Raw genomic sequence first — 22,901 nt, forward strand, 5'->3', positions numbered from 1 at the left:
TCCATTTTTTTTAGTCATGTTAATCTGATAAACTGACAATTTACAACGAGGAAGGGACAATGGTTAAAACTCTTGGTGTGGAATGAAGTTATCCAATGTGTCTTAAGCATATAATTTGCTCAGAATGGACTATGGCTTGTTGATATGTTGTAATGGTTTTAATTGGTAGATGTAGTTGACACCTGGTGCTTGGATTTGGAGTACCAATTTGGTGTCAGCTTTGTATAAAACTTCATCATGCTGACAATGGTTCATTCTTCAATTCATCCTCCAGTGAGACAAAAGCAATCACCTGCCAATGGGACTCTTCTGCTTTTGAGATACTAGAGTATTCAGAAATATGAAATTGGTATGACTGTTTAAATTTTCTCCAAATATCCTCAGGGCAATGGAGGTTAACATAGCTAGCAAAATAACAACCAGTTAAATAAGGCACAAATTCTGTCAAGCGTGACTTTTATTACCAGTGTGTTATTTTCTCAGTGGTACTCTTTTAAAAAAAGTAATGTGTAAGAATGTTGTACAATTACACATTTCATTTTCCCACAGAGGCATTCACAGCTTTAGGTTTCTGGACTGTTCTTACTCCCCTTTTGATAGAAATGTAAAGCCAGAGAATTGTTGATAGTATATGATGTATGGGTTCACAAAGTCTTCTGTTTTATATGCTGTCCCTATGACAAGGTTTTAAAAGGAATTCTTAGCAACCTGCATTTTGCAAGGTTTTCAGATCATTTTAACTTCTGGATTGATAAACTTGGCATGCATAAAGTGATTCTGTATGCAGTTGCTCTAGGTATTTGTTTTAGATGAACAATCATGATCTGGGATTGAGTCTTGAACATTATAATTTCTCTAATTGGCTTCAAAAGATTTTTTTAGCCAAGCTGAGGGGGCCATCCACCTTCTCTCCATCACTGTAGGATCTTTAGTTCCTGGTGCAATGTCCAATCGCAGACATTGAACTGAAACAGGACAAGATGCTGTACCAGGAGGTCTGGATATTTCTCTTTCATGCTCCCCTTACTCCGTCTGTTCTTTCCACCTTTCATCTCGCTGTTCTTTCTCTTCCTTCCCCCTCACTTGACCAGCCATGTAGTCCACTTGGACAGCCTTTATGGCTCTCTTTTCCTTCTCTTTCTTTCCCATCAACCTGACAATCCTGCTTTCTAATCACATTTTTTTCATGTGCTGGTGGTGTCAGTCCAGTTAAAAATACATCCGGCGGTAAGGTCAGGGCAGGCAATTGGGTGGACTTCAGCACTTAGTTCCACCTGTAGCACCTAGACTTACCTATGGTTTAAGACATGTTGCAGTAGTGTATTGTTCTGACAAAGAAGCTATATTCTTTTAAAATCCAATATTTGAAAAAGTGGCAGTGCTTAAAGAAAGTTAGAAGGAAAGGAATTCCATGACTACTTCAAACAGAGTAAAACAGCTTTCCCCAGCAGGGTGCCTTCCAAGTGCTTTGGACAACAGTTCTTATAGCCTCTAAGTATATAGACATGCTAAGTGAGTATTGAAACTTGTGGTCTAGTCCTTAGGTACTCGGTTAGAATAGGTCAGATTAGAATAAAGTTCTGTTCAAGGGGGGCCATGCTTACGTACTAAGCAAAGGCATTGTCCTACTTATATATATCAAGACATCAGGCTGTTTTATATCTTACTATAAAATTGTTTAGCAAAGATGGGGCAAAAGTTAATTGTATTAAACCAAGTGTAATTCTTAACTAGAATAGAGTAGTTAAATCGATCAGAAATATAAGGAACAAATCCATGTAAGTTTCATTAATAAAATTAGTCTGCTTTTGTTGAAATGAACACATGGATTTTGGCCTCAGTGCCAGGTATCCATTCGTGACAAAACTATGCCTGCAGATATCTTACAGAAGAGCTTTTTCTGAGTATAGAATCTCAGTTTTGTGACTGCACTCAGTTTCATCTCTGTGTATTTTTGCTGCTACTGGTTGTATTGTTAACTTTTAATGCCAAATTTCCTTAATTTTTGTCCAGCAATAGGCCATTCTACTGTGACATCAAGCTTGTTAACCGTATGCTGTCTTTTGAGATCTTCTTTAAGTATTTTTGCATTTTGCTATTTTAAACTTTAAAATTCTGTACTTTTTAGAGAAATAACCATGATAATGTCTTACACAAAAATAAAATAAAGTAAGCAAGAAAGGGTTAGAGTTTATAGCACTCTGTAAGTAATAATGTATTTTATTATGACCCGGGCTTTCATGGACTAGAGTTCACTTCATCATATGTATTAAATATTATATTCTTTTGGTAGAATATAATATGGGTTTAGAGGGAAAATGTAAACTATGAGGTACATAAAACTGAAAAGTAGGCTAGCAGTTCTGTTAAAAGTGTACAGAATAAGCAGTGACCATGCATACCATCAAAAATTGTCAATAAAGCAAACACTTTAGCAATACTAAGTGTTGTCAACAGTTGTGCCTATGAAATCTTTATCATGATTCAAGCCGAGGTGATAGAATTGTGTTTCTTCAAGTTCTAATATAGTATTTTGTTTGTGTGTGCTTCCCTTTGAAATTTCTTCATTCAAGCACAACCATTTTGAGGTCAAAACCAAAGTATTCTGGACACCTGAAATGTTTTCTCACTAATTTCTGCAAAATTTTTCCTGATAAGTTAGAATGCCATTGTCTGTAGCCTTCTGCTTTCTGCACAGGAGAAGTTGGTTCATTCATATAGAGAGGAAGAAGTACAGGAAGCCCCCACTTATCTGATGGATTAAGGCCTGGACTATTGTCAAAAATAAAATTGGTTGAAAAGCGAAGCCCGGTTTATTTTTTAGCTGGCAATTGCAAGAATAAACATTAAATCCTGCCAAGTCGACTAAGAGAAGAAAACCCCTAGTATGCCAAAAAAAGCATCAAAAGTAGTAAAAAAACAAACAAAAACAAAACAGACTAGGGCAGTGGTTCGCAACCTGTGGGTCCCCAGGTGTTTTGGCCTACAACTCCCAGAAATCCCAGCCGTTAGGATTTCTGGAAGTTGAAGGCCAAAACCTCTGTGGACCCACAGGTTGAGAACCACTGGATTAGGGGTTGAAAGTGTAGAATTTAGCTGTAATTTAGATCTATTGAAACATCCAAATACAACTTGTTGAAAAGCAAAGGATTCCAGTAGATAACCAGAAAAGTGTGATTTCTGATCACCATTATTTATATGCCACCATAAATAGTCACCTTCTAATGGGGACACTGTCAGATTTTAGATTATTAAATCCTCAGGGAGGGAGGTAACTTCTTTTTATGCTCTGTAAAATACAGTACATATTTATGGCAATATATAAATAATAATTACTTGGTTGTTTGCCTACCGGTGTTCATATTATGGGATGTTAATGCTTAAAGGATTATACAGTGTAACACTATTTTTATTCCTGGATTATAATAATAATAATAATCTTTGTTTATACCCCGCCACCATCTCCCCAAAGGGGACTTCGGGCAGCCAACATGAGGCCAAGCCCAGAATTACAATACAGCAAAATAAAATACAACAAAGCAAAAATAGCATCAAAATAAGATACATAAAATAGCAAAATAAAATAAACAGTTACAAAGTTACAAGATAAAGAAATAGAACACAATGGGCGGGCCAAATGCACAGTTGATAAAACCCTAGATGAGATAGGAGTGGGAGAATATGTTTCTGAGGGAGGAGCTCAAAAGAGGATTATAAAGTCATATCCTAATTGGTTATATCATAAAACATGGAAAAAGTGTATTTAATTGCAAAAACTTTGTTTTTGCGGGACATCTTGCAGCACATTTTGTTATAGTTTTTCAATGAATATCTCCTAGAGTCTCGACCAATTCAACATGTTTTGTGGCAGCCACAAAAATGAAGTTTCTATAAAAGTAAGCACCGCACAATTAAACAGGAAATAACACTTTCAAACCAGGAATAGATTTTTTTTTTGTAATTTGCTTTTCACTGGTCTCTGAAAGCCTGTTACAACTGATAAATTACTTGTCCTGTCTCAAAGGATACGTGAAATACAGAATGTTCCAAGCCAATAAAGTACCTGGATTTAATTTATTTATACTTAATTTGCAAGCATGAAAGGAGGGCTCTCTCAGCATTGATACTTTCAGTAACTGCTCCCTGTGTCTTAAACATGGCCAACATTCTGTAGGTTTTAAACTGTGTACAATGATTGTGTGGTCAAATGAGATTTTCTTGTATTAACAAAGAATAAACTTACAATGTTTCTGTAGCAATAAATGACTATGCTTCAGTTATAGCTCGCTTACCTCCATACTGTATGTTCATTTGATGGCCTATATCAATACTCTTACGCTTCTTTGCAAGTTCGGTGTACTGTGTGTGATTATATTGAGTACTCACTGTTGTGACTTGTCAGCAGATGCCTTGATCTTTTTTCTAAGAGACAGTGTAGGTAGTGCTAGGGTGAAATAATGAATTTCAAGTGGGGACATTTTTCATCCCTTCTCCCCCCTCCCCCCCCTTCGGTTGCAGGAAGAAATTCTTGAACATGAAAGCTAGAATATTTTCATCCTTGTTAGGAAATCATTGGAGCATTCAGTTTTCCCCCAAATACAATGATGCCTTTTGCAGATAGCTTGCCTTTCAAAATCTGACACCACTTATTAGGAGTGATTGTGCTTGTGTTTCTTGTCATGATGAGAAAAATCCCAGCATTGACCCTGAACAAAATGGGGCTGTTGTTTAAAGAGTTCCTATGATTTCTAAGAGCTGGTAGTGCAAAGCTGTTTGCATGAGCTATTACTGAAAATACTGTGATATATTTAAAGGAGAAATGGTTTATACCTGCCCGTTCATCTTCTTTTTTAAAGGAACAGGAGAAGATTTTTCTTGAGAGCTTGTGCGGACTATTCTGTCAAGAGAATTGGATAATTTCATACTTCCTTGTGGCATATGTTCTAAGTAGGTTCCATGGTTGTTCATTTTGGGTTGGATATGTTATAATTGGCATTTGATTTCAGTTAAGTAATTCAATTAAGATAGATGCACATAATATTTCCAATTCCATTCCTGTTGTGCAGAATTTTATTGAGGGTCACTGTTGTTGGATTCTGCTTACTTTTACTGAAACATTCACCAACTATCTTTCAGTTGTCAAAAGATCTTATTGCTTTAGCTGCACACTAATGTGTCTTTTAAATACATTTATGAAAATATGTTTTTGAAAATACAATAGAGTCTTGCTTATCCAACGTCACTCATCCAACATTCTGTATTATCCAACTCAGTCTGCCTCCTGCCAGGATTCAAAGCTGTTTCAATACATTGTGATGTTTGGTGCTAAATTTGTAAATTCATAAATACAGTAATTAGTACATAACATTACTGTGTAATTAACTGCTTTTTCTCTCGATTTGTTGTAAAACATGATGTTTTGGTGCTTAATTTGTAAAACCATAACATAATTTGACATTTAATAGGCTTTTACTTAATCCCTCTTTATTAACCTGTATTTTCATTTATCTAACGTTCTGCTGGCCCGTTTATGTTGGATAAATGAGACCCTACTGTATTGCCAAATTACATCATTGTATTAATATGTAGTCCTTATGCATATCCTATGTATTTCTACTTCCTTTTCGAATTTATTTGCTTTAATCATATTTTTTTTAATCCAGCAAAATATATTTTAAGAGAGAGAGTTAACTGCTTTGCATGTGTCCAAAGTAGAGTTAAAAGATTAAATAAGCATGGCTTCCAAAATGAACAGAAATCTTTCTGGGATTTCTGGCTGCTTTATTTAGCGATGGCACAGTTCCAAGGGTCATACTGAAGGATTTGACTTGAACAAAAGGGATCACGAGAGGTAACCAAGTGATATCATAAGCTAATATTGTATCTGAATGTGAGGACACTTAAGGATAGGAGGATATTAGCTAACCCTAGTTACCCGTGTGGATTGTTTGAATAGGGTGGTGGCTCTGAAGGTCAGGAAAGCACTTGGATTATTCAGAATTTCTATTGTTTGCCAGATCACATGCAGGAATCTCCTAGTAATTCAGTTAAGATAGAGGATACAGAGATCATTAGCTGATTCAAATAGATCAGGTGCTAGCCAGCCACACCAACTAACTATAGAGCTTCTTTAATGCCAGTTTCCTTGTGCAGCTTCCAGAACAATAAAACATATTTGACAAGGCGGTAACGTAATGCCAAAAAAATATATGTGTACAAAAGTCACTGTGACTGAGCTTTTGGTAAGACTAGCAGTTGAGTGAAGATTTGAAAAATGTCGTGCTTCATGCAACACCTCAAAAACTTCATAAAATCTTTCCAAGGATCTTTGACTCTGCATTACATCTGATAGCCTTCCCCCACTTGGAATAAGGTTTTGGCAGGCAACAAGTCCAGACAGGACTGATATTTTATTTTAGATTGTGAATTATTAAGTTTTGTTTCTCAACAAGAGCACTCTAGTTTTCATAAGGTAGCCAACTAGACCCATAAGCCTTTCATATATCTCTCCCTTTCTCTTCCTCCTGTTGCATGGGGAATGAAAACTATGATGTTTCTTCCTCTTTGCTACAAGAACATCAGGATCCAACTTTTTGCTGTGTTAAATGTGTAAACGAGTATAAATATGGTAGTAGAGTTTTCCACTCAGCAGAATTTGAATAGGATCCTGACCACAGTTTCAGACTTTGTATCTTGCTCTGTAGGAAGTAAGTCCAGTGGGTGTGGAAGTTGTTTTTTTAAATCCATACGGGTATTATATAATAGGAATGGAAAAATATTTGGAAAATTGTTAACCATGGTTTAAGAAACACTGATTAGAAAAATTCCAGGTTGATGAGAATCTTCCCAGTTCAGAATTTACTCTGCCCAAAAATTGCTAAAGAAAATTTCTAAAATTACTTGTTGCTTGCTTTGAGTAGAAACATAGTGAGGAATTAAATCCCTAGTGAGTTACACTTTAAAAATAAACACGCACACACACAAGCTCCTGGATCAATATGGCCTGTTCCTGGTCTGGATCTAGAATATGCATACTTACTCTTGGGTAACTAAAACAATCATGGCTTTAACATGTTTCATTGTTGGCATAATTTGTAGTTTGAACCTGTTCAGTGGCCCCATTTTAAATAACCTTTTTATCTGTACTTTCATGGGCAGGCTTTTAAAACAAACCCCTTTTTTGTTCATATGTTTTGCCCTTGTTTGTTTGTTTGTTTGTTTGTTTTGTTTTGCTTTGCATTCATGCAGTGATTTGAATTACACGATGAATTGTGATGGTCACCCATGCATAAAAAAGTGACCACTTCAACATTCAAATTAGCTTTGTTTTCCATTTAGCATTGCCATATACTGCATAAAACTATGCAAAAAGTCTTAAACCATTTATCTGTTAGTTGGGTTAGTTAGCTGCACAAACACAACAAGGACCAAGTACCAAAAGCACAATAATCCCAATTAAACAGCTCAAGGGAAGATCCCAGGGGCTCACATGTCTTTACACTAATGCACAGAGCATGGGAAATAAACAAGACGAACTCCAACTTCTAGCACTACACCACAAATATGATATCATAGCCATCACTGAAACCTGGTGGGATGACTCCTATCGCTGGAATGTAGATATCGAGGGGTATAACCTCTTTCACAGAAACCGAACAAAGGGGAGAGGAGGCGGAGTAGCCTTATATGTCAAAAACTCTTATGCTGCAGAAGAAATTCAAGACAGCAATCTGGGAAACCAGCTTGAAATCATCTGGATAAGAATCAAAGGAACTGGGACTCAAAAAGATGTCGTTGTAGGCGTCTACTACAGACCCCCAACCCAGGAGGAAGATCTTGATGAAGTCTTCTGCCAACAGTTGACCAAACAGGCACAGAAAAGAGATGTAGTAGTCATGGGCGATTTCAACTATCCCGATATTTGCTGGAAAACAAACTCGGCCAAGAGTACAAGGTCCAACAAATTCCTCGCTTCCCTTGCAGACAATTTCATGGTCCAGAAGGTAGAAGAGGCAACAAGGGGATTGGCTACTCTTGATCTCATCCTAACAAATGCGGAGGACCTGATCGATACGGTCGAAGTGGTAGGATCCTTAGGGGCAAGTGACCATGTGCTCCTGCAATTTGAGGTACAAAGGAAGGCCGAAACTAAGACAAGTCAAACCCGCATTTTGGACTTTAGGAGAGCTGATTTCCAAAAAATGAAGGAAACGCTGAGCAGCATTCCATGGACACAGATACTAAAAGACAAGGGAGCTACGGATGGATGGGAATTTCTCAAGAGTGAAATACTCAAGGCGCAATTGCAAACCGTGCCAACAAAGAGGAAAAATAGGACAAGTGCAAAGAAGCCAGAATGGATGTCCAAAGAACTTCTAACTGTGCTAAGACACAAAAGAGACATGCACAAGAAGTGGAAAAAGGGAGAAATCACCAAAGAAGAATTCAAACAAATAGCCAACACCTGTAGGGAAAAGGTCCGCAAAGCTAAAGCAAAAAACGAGCTCAGACTTGCCAGGGACATTAAAAACAATAAAAAGGGCTTCTATTCTTATGTCAGTAGAAAAAGGAAAAACAAGGAGGCGATAGGACCTCTTCGAGGAGAAGATGGGGCAATGCTGACAGGGGACAAGGAAAAGGCAGAACTACTTAATGCCTTCTTTGCCTCGGTCTTCTCACAAAAAGAGAGTCTTCAACCTCAGCAAGATGGAGTGGATGAGGGATTGGAGGACATCCAACCCCAAATTGGGAAAGAAGTCGTCCAGGAATACCTGGCCGCTCTTAATGAGTTCAAGTCCCCAGGGCCAGATCAACTACACCCAAGAGTACTGAAGGAACTAGCGGAAGTCATTTCGGAACCATTGGCAACCATCTTTGAGAGTTCTTGGAGAACGGGAGAAGTTCCAGCAGATTGGAGGAGGGCCAATGTGGTCCCAATCTTCAAGAAGGGAAAAAAGGACGACCCAAACAACTACTGTCCGGTCAGCCTCACGTCGATACCGGGCAAGATTCTGGAAAAGATTGTTAAGGAAGCGGTCTGCAAACACTTAGAAACAAATGCAGTCATCGCTAATAGTCAACATGGATTTATCAAAAATAAGTCATGCCAGACTAATCTGATCTCTTTCTTCGATAGAGCTACAAGCTGGGTAGATGCGGGGAATGCCGTGGATGTAGCGTACCTGGATTTCAGTAAGGCCTTCGACAAGGTCCCCCATGACCTTCTGGCAAGGAAACTAGTCCAATGTGGGCTAGGCAAAACTACGGTGAGGTGGATCTGTAATTGGTTAAGTGGACGAACACAGAGAGTGCTCACTAATGCTTCCTCTTCATCTTGGAAAGAAGTGACGAGCGGAGTGCCGCAGGGTTCCGTCCTGGGCCCGGTCCTGTTCAACATCTTTATTAATGACTTAGATGAAGGGCTAGAAGGCATGATCATCAAGTTTGCAGACGACACCAAATTGGGAGGGATAGCCAATAGTCCAGAGGACAGGAGCAGAATTCAAAACGATCTTGACAGATTAGAGAGATGGGCCAAAACTAACAAAATGAAGTTCAATAGTGACAAATGCAAGATACTCCACTTTGGCAGAAAAAAATGAAATGCAAAGATACAGAATGGGGGACGCCTGGCTCGAGAGCAGTACGTGTGAAAAAGATCTTGGAGTCCTCGTGGACAACAAGTTAAACATGAGCCAACAATGTGATGTGGCAGCAAAAAAAGCCAATGGGATTTTGGCCTGCATCAATAGGAGCATAGTGTCTAGATCTAAGGAAGTAATGCTACCCCTCTATTCTGCTTTGGTTAGACCACATCTGGAATACTGTGTCCAATTCTGGGCACCACAATTCAAGAGAGATATTGACAAGCTGGAATGTGTCCAGAGGAGGGCGACTAAAATGATCAAGGGTCTGGAGAACAAGCCCTATGAGGAGCGGCTTAGGGAACTGGGCATGTTTAGCCTGAAGAAGAGAAGGCTGAGAGGAGATATGATAGCCATGTATAAATATGTGAGAGGAAGCCACAGGGAGGAGGGAGCAAGCTTGTTTTCTGCTTCCTTGGAGACTAGGACGCGGAACAATGGCTTCAAACTACAAGAGAGGAGATTCCATCTGAACATTAGGAAGAACTTCCTGACTGTGAGAGCCGTTCAGCAGTGGAACTCTCTGCCCCGGAGTGTGGTGGAGGCTCCTTCTTTGGAAGCTTTTAAGCAGAGGCTGGATGGCCATTTGTCAGGGGTGATTTGAATGCAATATTCCTGCTTCTTGGCAGGGGGTTGGACTGGATGGCCCATGAGGTCTCTTCCAACTCTTTGATTCTATGATTCTATGATTCTATGGGCTCATCAAATGTACTTTTTTTGTTTCATTCTTAACTGAAGACACATTTATATGTTTTCCATCTGAAATTGAAATGATACTGTTGAAGGCCTTGATCTTAAACCTTCATCTTAAGTGTCACTAGCATGACTTGCAAATGGATTTAAGGGACCTACACAAAGGCTTTGTGTCTTGCAGATGTTTTATGTAATTAGCCTGTTAAATAACATCAGTTGTAAGCAATTGGCTGACTGTGTTTCTTTGTTTTTCTTTTCAGACTGTACAGTTTGTTCAGGGAATTTTTGTCGAAAAATATGACCCCACAATAGAAGACTCATACAGAAAGGTAAAGTATGGGGTGATGTTTTCTTCACCCACTCCCAACTCAAGAACTTAGAAATGGGCTTTTCAGGTTTATGGACATCCACATGCAATACATGACTGACACCATTTCCATAATAAGAATCATATTCCCAATGATGTGTCATTATTTACTACAGTTTAATATAGTTATATTTGTTTACAACTCTTCCTTCTGTAAACTGAGGATATTATATGTGGCTCCTCATTTTAATTCCATAACTACCCTGAGAGACAGAGAGGAAATAAAAGCTAGGCTAATTTTGCCTCTTCCCCACCATTTGTTATTTTACTAAGTGGATTTGTAGGTACTTGTGACCACTCAGTAAACAATGACATGAGGAGGCATCAAGTCTTTTTATATATTTTTTTCCTTCTCTTTCAGCAAGTGGAAGTAGATTGTCAACAATGTATGCTTGAAATCCTCGATACAGCAGGGACGGTAAGTGAGATCTGTCTGGAAATCTGAAATTCTTAATTGTTGAATTGAAGGGCCCTAAAGTCATCAGAAATCATTTTTAAACTGTAAACGTATAGGAGACCCACCTGTTTCTCTTTATTTGAAGCATATTATTATATGAAATACCCCTTACATTTCTTTTAATCGTGCCACACAAACAATTAATAATAATAATAATAATAATAATAATAATAATAATATTTCTTTCTGTGTTCTCTTCAATGTTGATTGAATTGTACAGTTTTTATTAGAAATGAACAGCATAATTTTATTTGGATTTGGGGTCCAAATACAGAGTTTCAATCTGATTATGACTTTGCATTAGAACTTGAATCAAAACTTTAAAATACCTCATAAAGTTAGCAACCAATGCTGTTGGTTTAAACCTGACAGTTAAAGCATGGGTTAAAGAGAAACTTGTATGCACTACTGAATAAATCTTAAAATGGTTAGACACAGTTGCCACATAAAAGGGAGATTACAATCTTTTGAATATTTTTCTTTCTGTGTGGCCCAGGCCACCTCTTTCTAGCCACCGACACAGACCCCACAACCCAAAAACAGCTCTCCTCTAGATTCAGGACTATTACCCATCTCATCTTAAAAGGTGGGGAACCTTCAGACTTCCAGGTGCTGTTTGGGGGTGCTGCTTCCATGAATCAAAGACAAAATTGTAGTTGAGCACCATCTGCAGAAACACAAATTTCATACTCATATCTTAAAACCTGAAGACATTCTTGATATTCTCAAAAGCTTTCCTCAAATTCTTAATGATAAAAAGGGCATCTTACATCTGATTTTACAACTGGTTTCACCAATTGGATCTAGTGAGTATCCACTTCTTCCCACAATACAGGAGATGTACACACAGTTGTCTGAGCAAATGTGCACAGCTCGTGTTAGGCATGTGGAAGAGGGAGATAGGTGGATGAGGATAAGGAGGACTTATATGCTGATAAAAACAATTATGGGGACAAAAATAACTTTCTATACACACATTTTATTCTTTAATATGGTATTGCAGATATTTAAAATTAAATTCATAGGCTTCACTGAATATTTGCAAGAGCAATGAATAGAATTTGTGAATGACCTTTTTTGGTCTCTGCTAAAACTGAGTCTGTATTGCTCAGTATATATTGCTCAGTATTGCTTTAGTATTGCTTAGTATATACTAAACAGCTAATTATATTTAACAGCATCTGTTTGCATGTGTTTATTTTTAATTACAGGAGCAATTTACAGCAATGAGGGATCTCTATATGAAGAATGGTCAGGGGTTTGCACTAGTATATTCTATTACAGCACAGTCCACGTTCAATGACTTACAGGACCTGAGGGAACAGATCTTACGGGTCAAGGACACTGAAGATGTAAGTAAATGGATTTTTAGCTTGGTGATCTAACTAAAGAAGTCATTATCTGTATTTGTTCAGTGACTAAATGACTGAAAGGACACTGTTCTAAAATGATTGGTATGATATAATAAAATTGTCTTGCTAAGATATTTGAGAAAGCCTTCCTTTATTCCCATAGACATTACTAGAGAATTAGTCACAAATGGCCCATATTCTGAACTAAGACTGAACTCTAGAGAAGTTCAAATTCCAAAAGAAGTAAGATTTTTATGAGTATGAGGCAGCTTACAAGCAGACATTCAAGCTAAATTTCCTCTGCCCCCAAATAGCACTTCTCACTAGAATAGCTAACTATGTTCTCAGATATTTTGAAGGCCCAGTAGCTTCCCTTATAACTTGCTAAAGACAGGTTTGGCGGCTCTTTAATAGACATGGTCTAAATTGAAATAATAATCTAGCTCTTTCAGATTTCTCAAAATAGTTTTAAGGATTGCTGAAAGGTTTTTGTCATTTAAATGTTGTCAAGCTGCTAATGTGCACAAATCATAGAATTGTCACCTGCTATTCTCAACATTATAAGACATTTTTTCAGAAGGTCTGGTCATCCTAGTTTCCTATTCACGGTTTGTGGAGAAAAGCACTTTGACTTTATGACTTAATGGTGCACTGTTAAATTCAAGTACATTAAAAGTAAAATGTTTGCGTTGACCTATTAATGTTTCCACAAACAAAAGCTTTTCATATACTTGATTGCTTGCAGCTAAGAATCGGATTACTGTGTGGTCCTTGTATAACCACTTTAGGTCGCAAATCCTAGACACTGGAAATCTTTTGCTGATAGGACTTGGAATAATGCATTTTAGAAATGTGTCTTCATGTGTTCATAGATGTCCCCCGAAAAACCCTTGAAACTGCACTGGTCCCTGCCCTGATTTAGTAACTTCCATCCGATTGTGGTGAATGGGGGAAAATTAAAATGCATTGAGAAAAAAAGAAGAAAAACCATGTCCCTCCACCTTCTACCATGGTCACACTGAGCCTTTGAGTCTCCTGCCCCATATTTCAGGAGCTAAGAGCTTGTTGTCATTTGCCCTGGCCAGAAGGGAGGGAAGATGGGTGTTACAGTCCTATAACATATGCAATCACCAGAGCCAGATTTATATAGAGAACATGGAACATTGCAAGGAACCTAATGTAAGTCATATGTGGAGTTTATTTCTAAAAGGTACCAAATCCATCTGAACATATTTTACAGGAATAAGAAAAAACATGCTGAGGATTTGCATTCTTAAAATGCAGTTTTCCAAATATTGTACTCAAGCAATTTAATCCATTTGGATAGTGTTGTTTTGTGCATAATGTTTTGCTCCTAGCCAACAGTGTGCTGCTACCAATAACTCATTTTTCAATTTTCTTTAATTTAGTACTTTTGGAACAAATTTCACATATGCTGTCTCTTGCACTGTACTTTTCCAATGAGCATTGTGTTTAAAACTACTGGAGTGCATTTTTATTTGCAAAAGTCTTAATAGCTTTCACCCGCCTTATCAGACAGTTACCAAAATGACATATTCAAACTGATTTCACATTGGCATTAACCATTTTTAAAAAATAAGACCATTTACATCCGTGCCATGTCCTAAAATGAGACTTTGTACACAGAACCCAAAAGATTAAGTATTTTTTGCTGAGGACTTTTGGACCTGATTGAGTGCCTTCAAGTTGTTTCTGATTTATGGTGAACCTGTCATGGGGTTTTCTCTGAGGGGTGTTTGAGGGGTGTTTGACATTGCCTTCCTCTGAGGCTAAAGTCACCCAGTAGGGTTTCTATGCCTAAGTAGGGATTTGAACCTGGGTCTCCAGAGTCATCAAATTCTCAAACTGCTAAACCGCTCTGGCTCGCTTTACTAAATCAAGTGCACATCCTTATATCCATCCCATATTTCATAGCCACATAAAACCATGCTGTATTTAATACAATTATAATAATTTTCATATCCCAGAAAATGTTGTCCTATCTGTGTCTTGATCTTAATGACAAAAAACCAAGAGAAAAGATGACTTTAAGCCTTGTAATCAGATTTTAAACACTGTGGTTGTGTGATGCTTAAACCAAAGGGAACTCTTAATGTGTACATTTTCCACTTGCTTATCTGAAGTTTCAGTTTCTGTGACTAAACTGGCGTGAGTCTTCACATAACAGTCAGGATGCTGCCCCATTTGGGCTCCTTTCTGTCCCTTTTGAAGCCCCTTACAATTATGTATTCTGTTCAACATTATGTTTAGAAATAGTTCCTTTATAAAATGCAAAGCTTCTTTTATGACTCGTAGGGTATTTTTCCCCTCATGAATTAAAGCTATACTGGGTTGCTCGTCCTGATGGAAGTTCTGAATGTGAGGACAGAGGGCAAAAATTTGTTGTGTGCATTTCACATCAACCCACAACAATCTCCTTATGTTGTATGCAAAAATTCTTCCAGTTGGCAGGACTGAGTTGCCACACTTCATAGTATCTGAGCTTCTCAACAGGGGTCCTGGCCCTGATAGAATAGGTTTTACATTCTGTCGCACAGCAGTTAAACAGGCATGGTACCATAATCACTTCTGATCACGGTGTAATCCAAGCTGATAGGCTTTATTTTGCATTATCAGTTGCTTGGCATCATTCATGCTGTAGGCCATTTTGTGAATGGCTGTTAACAGCATCTGTTAAGGATAGCCCTGCTCAAGAAGGTCAAATGCCCATCTCTAGCATCATGTTTCTAACACTGTGAACTCCGATGTTTTCCAATGAGCTTTTTGGACCACAACATCTGACTCCACTGAAAGAGAGGCTATGAAGGACAGTAGCCTAAATTAAGTTTTTCAGACTCTGGGTTTTTGTGCACCATGTTTTAGTACAATGTAGTTACAGAGGTTGCAGTTGGAAGCAAAAGACCACCACATAGAAAAGAGAGCCTTCTTAACTCCTCTTCCTTCTGTCATTCTTCCATTGGAAAATGCTATGGCTTTCTCCTCATGGATTCAGTAATCGCTGAAGAATTTTCTCTTGCAGAGGAATGATTTAAGAAGACTTTCTCTCACTTGAGCTGATCTCAGTGGCTACATTTACATGTTGTCACACCCAGCCATTTGCTGCTGTTTTCTTTTATTAGTCCTGAGTCTTTGTCAATATGATAGGGTTGCGATTTTTTCTAATTAAATACATCAGTGTAATCTATTTATGATGAAAATATATGTAATAATAAAAAAACTGGGCTATTTAATCCATTGCAAGTTGCTCTTCAGAGATGCTGTGCTCTGTGAAAGGCACTGCTCTGATCAATTATTGTCCTAACCATGGGGTGCTTATTCAACATCAGATTGAAATAGATATGGTCTGTTTCTTCTATTATCAAATAGCAGGTGATTTCAGAAGACCAACATTTGGAAACAGTGTTTCTGTCTAGTTCAAAACGTGGGCTACTACTCCCATTATTTCACATCTTTGTACAGAATTATACAGAATCCAACAAGGTCTGGAGCTCCAAGTTCCACATTCCTGTTCTTGCCTCTGGTATTTAATAACTACTTCATGAGGGCCTTGACTTACTAAATGAGAAGATAGCTGAACTGGAGACCCAATATCCTAAAGGCAGTAACTACAATCTAGTTTTGGAAGCTAAGCAAAGTCAGTTCTGGTTAGTACATGGACAGGTACCAGATGGTCTCTAGGCTATGTTTCAGATGAGGGTCCTGGCAAAAGCTCTGAGTAGTCCTAGTCTAAGAAAACCCTATGAAATGCATGATATCACCATAAATCAGCAGAGGACTCAAAGATAGATACACACACAGAAAGCTGAACTGAAATAGGGAGTGCTTTTTAATTGCAATTTAGCTTCATCTGTGAGATTATTTAGCTTTTCTGTAGTAATTTTGGTGATATGATTGGTTCAACTAGGTACCCCTTTTAAAAATTGAAGTAAAAGTGATGTTTCTTTAAACAGGATATTTTCTTAACAGAACTTTTGGAATCTGATCTATTTTTCAGTATTTAGTCTACAGCTATGGTGTAAAAGCAGTGCTTCGAATTACACTTGCATCATTTGATGAATCAGACGAATCAGTTCTTCCTCTGAATCTGATTAGTTAATAATTTTTGTCATTTTGCAGAGCTCAATTTTCTGAATGCTTTTCTTAGTGTACTACCTACTGCAAAAATTAATCACCAATTATCCCCCCCCCCCCATGCTCAGATAACTCTTGAATTAATACAGAATCTCCCCATAAGCCATAAAATAAGAACTTTGGATCTTGGTAGAAATAAAGACTTTCTTTACCAAACCAGACATTTAATGCTACCATTCCCCCCTTGAAATGTTCCATTTTCCTTTGTCCCTATTCATTTTTCAAAGTTGAGCAATCAAATTTGCAGTACAGGTTTTATTGCAGCGTTACAAAATATGTAAATGTAGTGCAACATTTTCCAAGGGGTTGGACAAACGGAGATCTTTTGGACTAAAACTTTCAAAATCCCCAGTCAGCATTCTGATTTAAGGATTCTGAGAGCTAAAGTTCTCCCAAATTAACTTTACCAAGTTGCTATTTATAGGTAATCCTTTTTTATCTTAGTTCTGAGAATTCAAACTAAACTATTCAAAATGGTGACACCTGGGATAATCTATTGACAAAAAGATGTGTACTCGATCCCTAGCATTTCATGATTCAGCTGTTCCATTTCTAGAATAGAGAAGGAGATATTTAGTGCCTATGCACGTCAAGCCATTGAAGCTGAAACATACATCATAATTCTTAGGAAGTGATGTAAATCCTGATGTCTAAATTTAAAACTGTATAGAAAGATAGTTACTGTCTGTTTTAGGATTTGAAATGTCAACTCTTCATGTTTGCAGAAACTAGCATTAGGGAAGTGCTTGAGAAAATAAATGGTGTAGCCATGAACTTTCCAAACCACGCTTTCTCCATTTGTCTGATAGTTGCCATGAGCCTATTTAATTGTCAATGCGATGTAGCCATGGTAATGACAAAGTGCAAAATTGTTTGTTTGCTTCCTTTCTTGCAGACACCTAATATATAATCCAGCCCTGAGCCATGAAACGTACCTTGAAGTTTTACTTTCCAGGAAAGATCAGCATTTTGTCCACTGTAGATCTTGATTATTGTTTTTAATCAACGTATTTCCACCCACATATCTAAGTAGTTGACATTTAATGGAGCAGTCAGTGCATTTTGTATTGCAGTTTCAGAGTCAATAATAAATGCTCTTTTGAAGCTTTCCATCTCATAATTTAGCATTTCTTTCATTTTAGCTTCTTGCATGTGCTGATCCATACAGTGCCAATCTAGTTATATTAAGCCAGTTTTTAAAAAGGAATCAGTGGAAAATAAATTGTTTTGGTGTAACATGAAAAATGTTTATTGTTAGCCTCTGGCAATAAATCTATGTTCTTTTTTCAAGTTGGGCACATGGTTTTGAATGTCATTTACCCATAATTCTTTCATGGTCTCTTCACAGGTTCCTATGATTCTGGTTGGCAATAAATGTGATCTGGAAGATGAGCGTGTAGTTGGCAAAGAACAAGGACAGAACTTAGCAAGACAGTGGTGTAACTGTGCCTTTCTAGAGTCATCTGCAAAGTCTAAAATCAATGTTAATGAGGTAACCATTGAGTGATCTTTCATGAAGCAGCATGCATATTGTATTTGTAGTTTTGAGTTCATAAATATTCATGTACTTCTATTTTATTGGCACCTTTCAGAAGCTGGTGTTGGTAGATGTGTCGTAAAGCACTGCTTCTTAAACTCTGGACCCTGACCCCAAATGGTCCCCTTACCTCAGAGCTGGGCCCCCCAAAAATTGACAATAGTAAAAGATTCCTGAATGTCATCTAGTATCTGTTTTAGATGTTTGCATGAATCTGTTGTGCAATGTTTGCAGTGGAGTCTACAGAAGATGCCTCAGCTTTACTTCATGAAAAGTAAAATCAGCCTATTTAGCAAGCCTTGCAAATGCTGATTTGTTATCAGTAAATGTCTTATTTTAATACCTGTTTTATATACCTATGTAACTGGGGTCACATAAAAATTTCACGGGCTAAAAGGGGTCGCAAGTGGGAAATGTTAAGAAGTCCTGTTCTAAAGGATGCTATTTGCATTACAATTGTTGCTGTTTTTAATTTCAGAATTACAACATAATTTTTCGAAAAAATATTGTCACTTTTTATCAAAATTGAGATTTGCTAACAGTCAAAATGGCCAGAACAAACCTATATTGTAGAAGAGCTTGCTCCAGGCACAGTCAGCCCATTGTATGCTAATCAAGGTGGTCAGTTGAAAGATCCACACCCAGCCCAACTTACAAAAGCCTTTTGTCTCACCCTGGTCATTCCACAGATATATAAACCCCTTTTTTCCCAGCTCCAGCAGACCTCACCTCTGAGGAAGCTTGCCATAGTTGCAGGCGAAACGTCAGGAGAAATGCCTCTAGAACATGGCCATATAGCCCGAAAAAACCCACAAGAACTGACTATATTGTAGGCTTTCTGTACTCGTTTGTCGTATCTGTCTGTTTTTGTTGTGTTAAATGTGAGGCTTAGAAGAAAGATAAATTCCTTACTTGAGAAGTCTTCACATAGCATAGCCTGACTACTGATTTTATAGTGGAGCTGAAGATAGATGTAAATGACATTGTTTAATTTGCTTGTGAGAATTGTGTAAATCATTGTGCCATTGAGTCGCCTTATCAGGCTGAAAAATGCGGTATAGAAATAAAGCAAATAAATGTGCCATGTACTTTGTTTTAATCTATCAAGACCAAGTTAAGTACTGTCTATGTAAATTCATTGGACCTAAATGAAAGAAAGAACCAGTCCAATAGACATTGTAACAGAATCTGAACTTTTAAAAAACATTTTAGGACTATCATTGGGAATTGTGGGATTTAAAGTCTTTTAAAAATTGAAACCAACAACTTCCAAGTGTTTTACAAAATCAGGATCTAAATATGGGGATTCGAGTAACAAAAGTCAACCTAGGATATTTGTATATCTGAACCAAAAGAGGCCGGCAGGTTCCTTAGAAAAGGAACATTTGCTGCCCAAATCGGCCTTTAACATTCATGGATTGCAAAGGAATTTCTGTGAGGAAGGAAACAAACTTTGTTGTGCTGAGGCCATTAGACTTGCTTGTATTTATATCTGTGCTTTATTTTGTCAGATTAGAATTTGAGATCCAGGCTGGAGCTCTGTTGCTTCTCACTAAGGCTGTGCTTTAATTGACTTGGATCTGTCTTAAGATAGGGTGAGAATCATGCAGCTTTCCAGATAGATAGCATCTTCCAGCAAGCCTAAACAGTGTGGCCAATGGTGAGGGATACTGAGAGTTGCAGTTCAACATCTGGACGGGTGTGTGCTTACCATCTCTATTCCAAGGCCATTAATGCATTGCTTTGAGAGCTTGCACTACAGTTTATTCTGGAAAAGGGGGCTTGCTGGGTGATTTGGAATTTATTTACAATGAGCCTTAATATCTACAATTGTCAAATGGAAATAATGACCTAATAGTAATGGGGAAGGCAATGTTGCAGGTGCTGTGAGGCATGAGGCAATGGATTCACCTGCTGCCCCACAGATTTGCTCCAATGCCCGACGAATCCCCTTGCTGTTGCCTGCATTAGGGTACTTAGGACCTCATCACACGGCTGCTGGCAGCTGTCGCTGGCGCTCCTCTTAAAAGTGAGGCATGGGGCACTCGTATCATCTCACCAGCCTTCCCCTACTGGATCCACAATTTCCAATCTAGTGTTGTAGATAGTTTGGTAAAGTGAGATAGAGGAAACACTAGTGGCAACTAGGTCTCAGTGTTTAAATGGTTGGAGAGGGTAAGACAGTGCATCTTGTCTCCATTAAGAAATATGATTCACGCTTCATGTGACTATGGGCTCTTCTATGCTAACACAAAGAAACTAGAGCTTTTGCAACACAGCTCCTCTCATGGTGCCTAAAATTGCCAGTGTGTGTTATTTCTGCTTCCATTCATACCATCTCAATTTGCCTTACGGTGACCCCCATGAATTAATTATGCTTAGCTTCTTATGACAGAGAAAGGTGAAAATAAAGAAAGCTGTATGATGTCTCAGGCAGTTTGGTAATTTGGCCAATTATTCAGATCTCGCAACATTGTAGGCAATTTGGCTAATTATTATTTGCATCATTTCTTTGGTGCTTTGCTAACCTTAAAACTTGTTGTTTGAGATGTTGTGAGACCAGGTGTGGGCGAATCTTTTTAAAGGAATGGTGTTCTAGAAATCCTTTGTATAAACTAGTGATGTCCAACTGTTGGTCCTCCAAGTGTTTTGGACTTCAGCTCCCAGAATTGTTGACCATTGGACAAGCTGGCTAGGTATTCTGGGAGTTGAAGCCCCAAACATGTGGAGAAACAAAGGTTGGAAACCACTGGTATAAACAGTAAAGTAATCTCTGTTCACCACTATAACAGTGAGGAGACGGAACGGCAACGTGAGGAGGAATGGCCAAAGAACCCAGTAGGAACAGTTAGTATTGAGCCATGCAAACTCCCTTTGATTTGTTGTTGATTTTTTTTCAAAAACAACAATACCAACAACTATTATCTTCTCTTAGAAATAAAATATAGCTGTTGTTGTAGAGAGTAATCCAGGACAACAAAATATAATCTGTTGGGGGTTTTTTTAAGCAAATAATTCTTGAGAAATACAGCAACAAATACCATAGCCATCTCCAACTTTTCCTGTGTATGGAGGAATTCTATGTTAGGCTAACACAACAATTGTAAACACCTCAGTGGCTTAGTTATGAGTCCCTTATTTTTGCCATAAACATAACTTTGAATGCATAATGAATTACAAAGGATCAGGTGTTTTTAGTCCTCTTTTTCAGAAAAAAAGATGTTAAATGCCTTCTTTCTGCATAGATATCCCTACTGGGATCCATCCAAATTTGTACTCACTTCCCTGCAGTGCAGTCTTCAACTTCCAAGCTCTGCTGAGCATCTAGGAAGGAGCTAGACTGACCTTATCAGAGTACAAAGGATGTGTACTGCCTTGGGCTGACAGCATAAAATCATGTAATTGTAAACCTGGTGGAGAGGGAGTGTGGGAAACCTAAATGCTGTTATAGACTGTTATTGTAGGGAGTGAAAGAGATGCTGGCTTTATCATGCTTTTAGAAAGTGCTTCGCTGTGCTCCTCTCCCTGCCCCTCCAAGATATTATCTAGGCAGTATCCAGTTTCTAGGTTTTGTAGTTCATAGATTGGAAGCACTGTAGCCATAGAGCTTGCTGTATTCATGAATCATATTGGAATTGGCCAGAGGCTGGGTTTTTTTTTTAGCAGGAGGGGAAAAGAGTTAGTTAATAGAGGTTTTCCATGAAGCTAAGCATTTTATTTGTGTTTTTATAAAGCTGGCTTCATGCAAAGAGAAGGTACTTGCTCTTGATTTAGTGTTACACTGCACAAGACTCCTTAATTTTTTAATCTATCCAGGCCACAGCTGAAGTGGGCACCATAAAATACAATTTTAATTTTTCTCTTGTAGTTGGACAGTGAAATTTAGGCATGAGGAAGCCACATCTTACAACATATACTCTTTGATCTTCTTGATGGTCATAATTAGTTGTCAGACTTTTCTTGATAGCTAGAAAAGCTTTACTTGTGAGGGACCAGAAAGAGTAACTCTGCAGCAAGAACAGATCTTAGAAGTAACTAGTTAATTGTAATTGTAGTTAATATGTTAGATTGCAATAGTAATTTAACAAAAATACTTCTTAAAGTACATTTCTTAGTGTTGAATAAGAAAAACAGAAAAGGGAAAGGCTTGCAAACAAGTATGGTGGCACAGTATGGACAGTTGTGCAGTATTGAGTTGTGACTACTAGCAATTCTGCTACTAGTTTTTGAACTAGTCCCTGGGGAGTGATTTTCATCCAGAACAGTGCTGTTGTTTTTTGCTTCCAGAATATTTCATACTTTCTGATGAAATCACTTTAAGATGGGACTTGGATGTCCATTTGTTAGGAGTGCTTTGATTATGTATCCCTGCATGGCAGAATGTGGTTGGACTGGATGGCCCTTGTGGCCTTTTCCAGCTCTGTTATTCTAGTTGAGGAAGTCCTTGTAGAATATCAAAGCTGTGTGAAACATCAATAAATTGTCTTGCAGTCTTGTTGCAGCAAGAGGCCGCTATGCTTCATCCTCTTCTTAAGGTCAAGAAGTTTCCAAGAGGATTTCACCTCTCTGCTTTCCTCCTTCCAGCCTCTTGTTCCATTTATTGCTAACCTGATATGTGGGGAAAAAAAGCTTTCAAGATGCAAAATTGTACAGGAGGTTAGCTTTCTCTGACACTTCTCTCGGTGCTCTTCATACTTAC

General features: G+C 38.0%; 1 protein-coding gene across 4 annotated transcripts in view; it reads left to right on the plus strand.

Annotated features, from left to right (window-relative positions):
• Nucleotides 1–22,901, plus strand: part of RAP1A (RAP1A, member of RAS oncogene family) — a 119,705-nt gene that overhangs the window by 91,339 nt on the left and 5,465 nt on the right. For all 4 annotated transcript variants that reach the window (XM_060772791.2, XM_067468081.1, XM_067468080.1 and 1 more), the window contains 4 exons: nucleotides 10,598–10,666; nucleotides 11,066–11,122; nucleotides 12,373–12,513; nucleotides 18,014–18,157. In XM_060772791.2, coding sequence (XP_060628774.1) covers nucleotides 10,598–10,666; nucleotides 11,066–11,122; nucleotides 12,373–12,513; nucleotides 18,014–18,157 — 411 coding nt within the window. The remainder of the gene's footprint in view (nucleotides 1–10,597; nucleotides 10,667–11,065; nucleotides 11,123–12,372; nucleotides 12,514–18,013; nucleotides 18,158–22,901) is intronic.

Source organism: Anolis sagrei, chromosome 4 (assembly GCF_037176765.1).
Source record: "Anolis sagrei isolate rAnoSag1 chromosome 4, rAnoSag1.mat, whole genome shotgun sequence".
Classification (NCBI taxonomy): Eukaryota; Metazoa; Chordata; class Lepidosauria; order Squamata; family Dactyloidae; genus Anolis; species Anolis sagrei.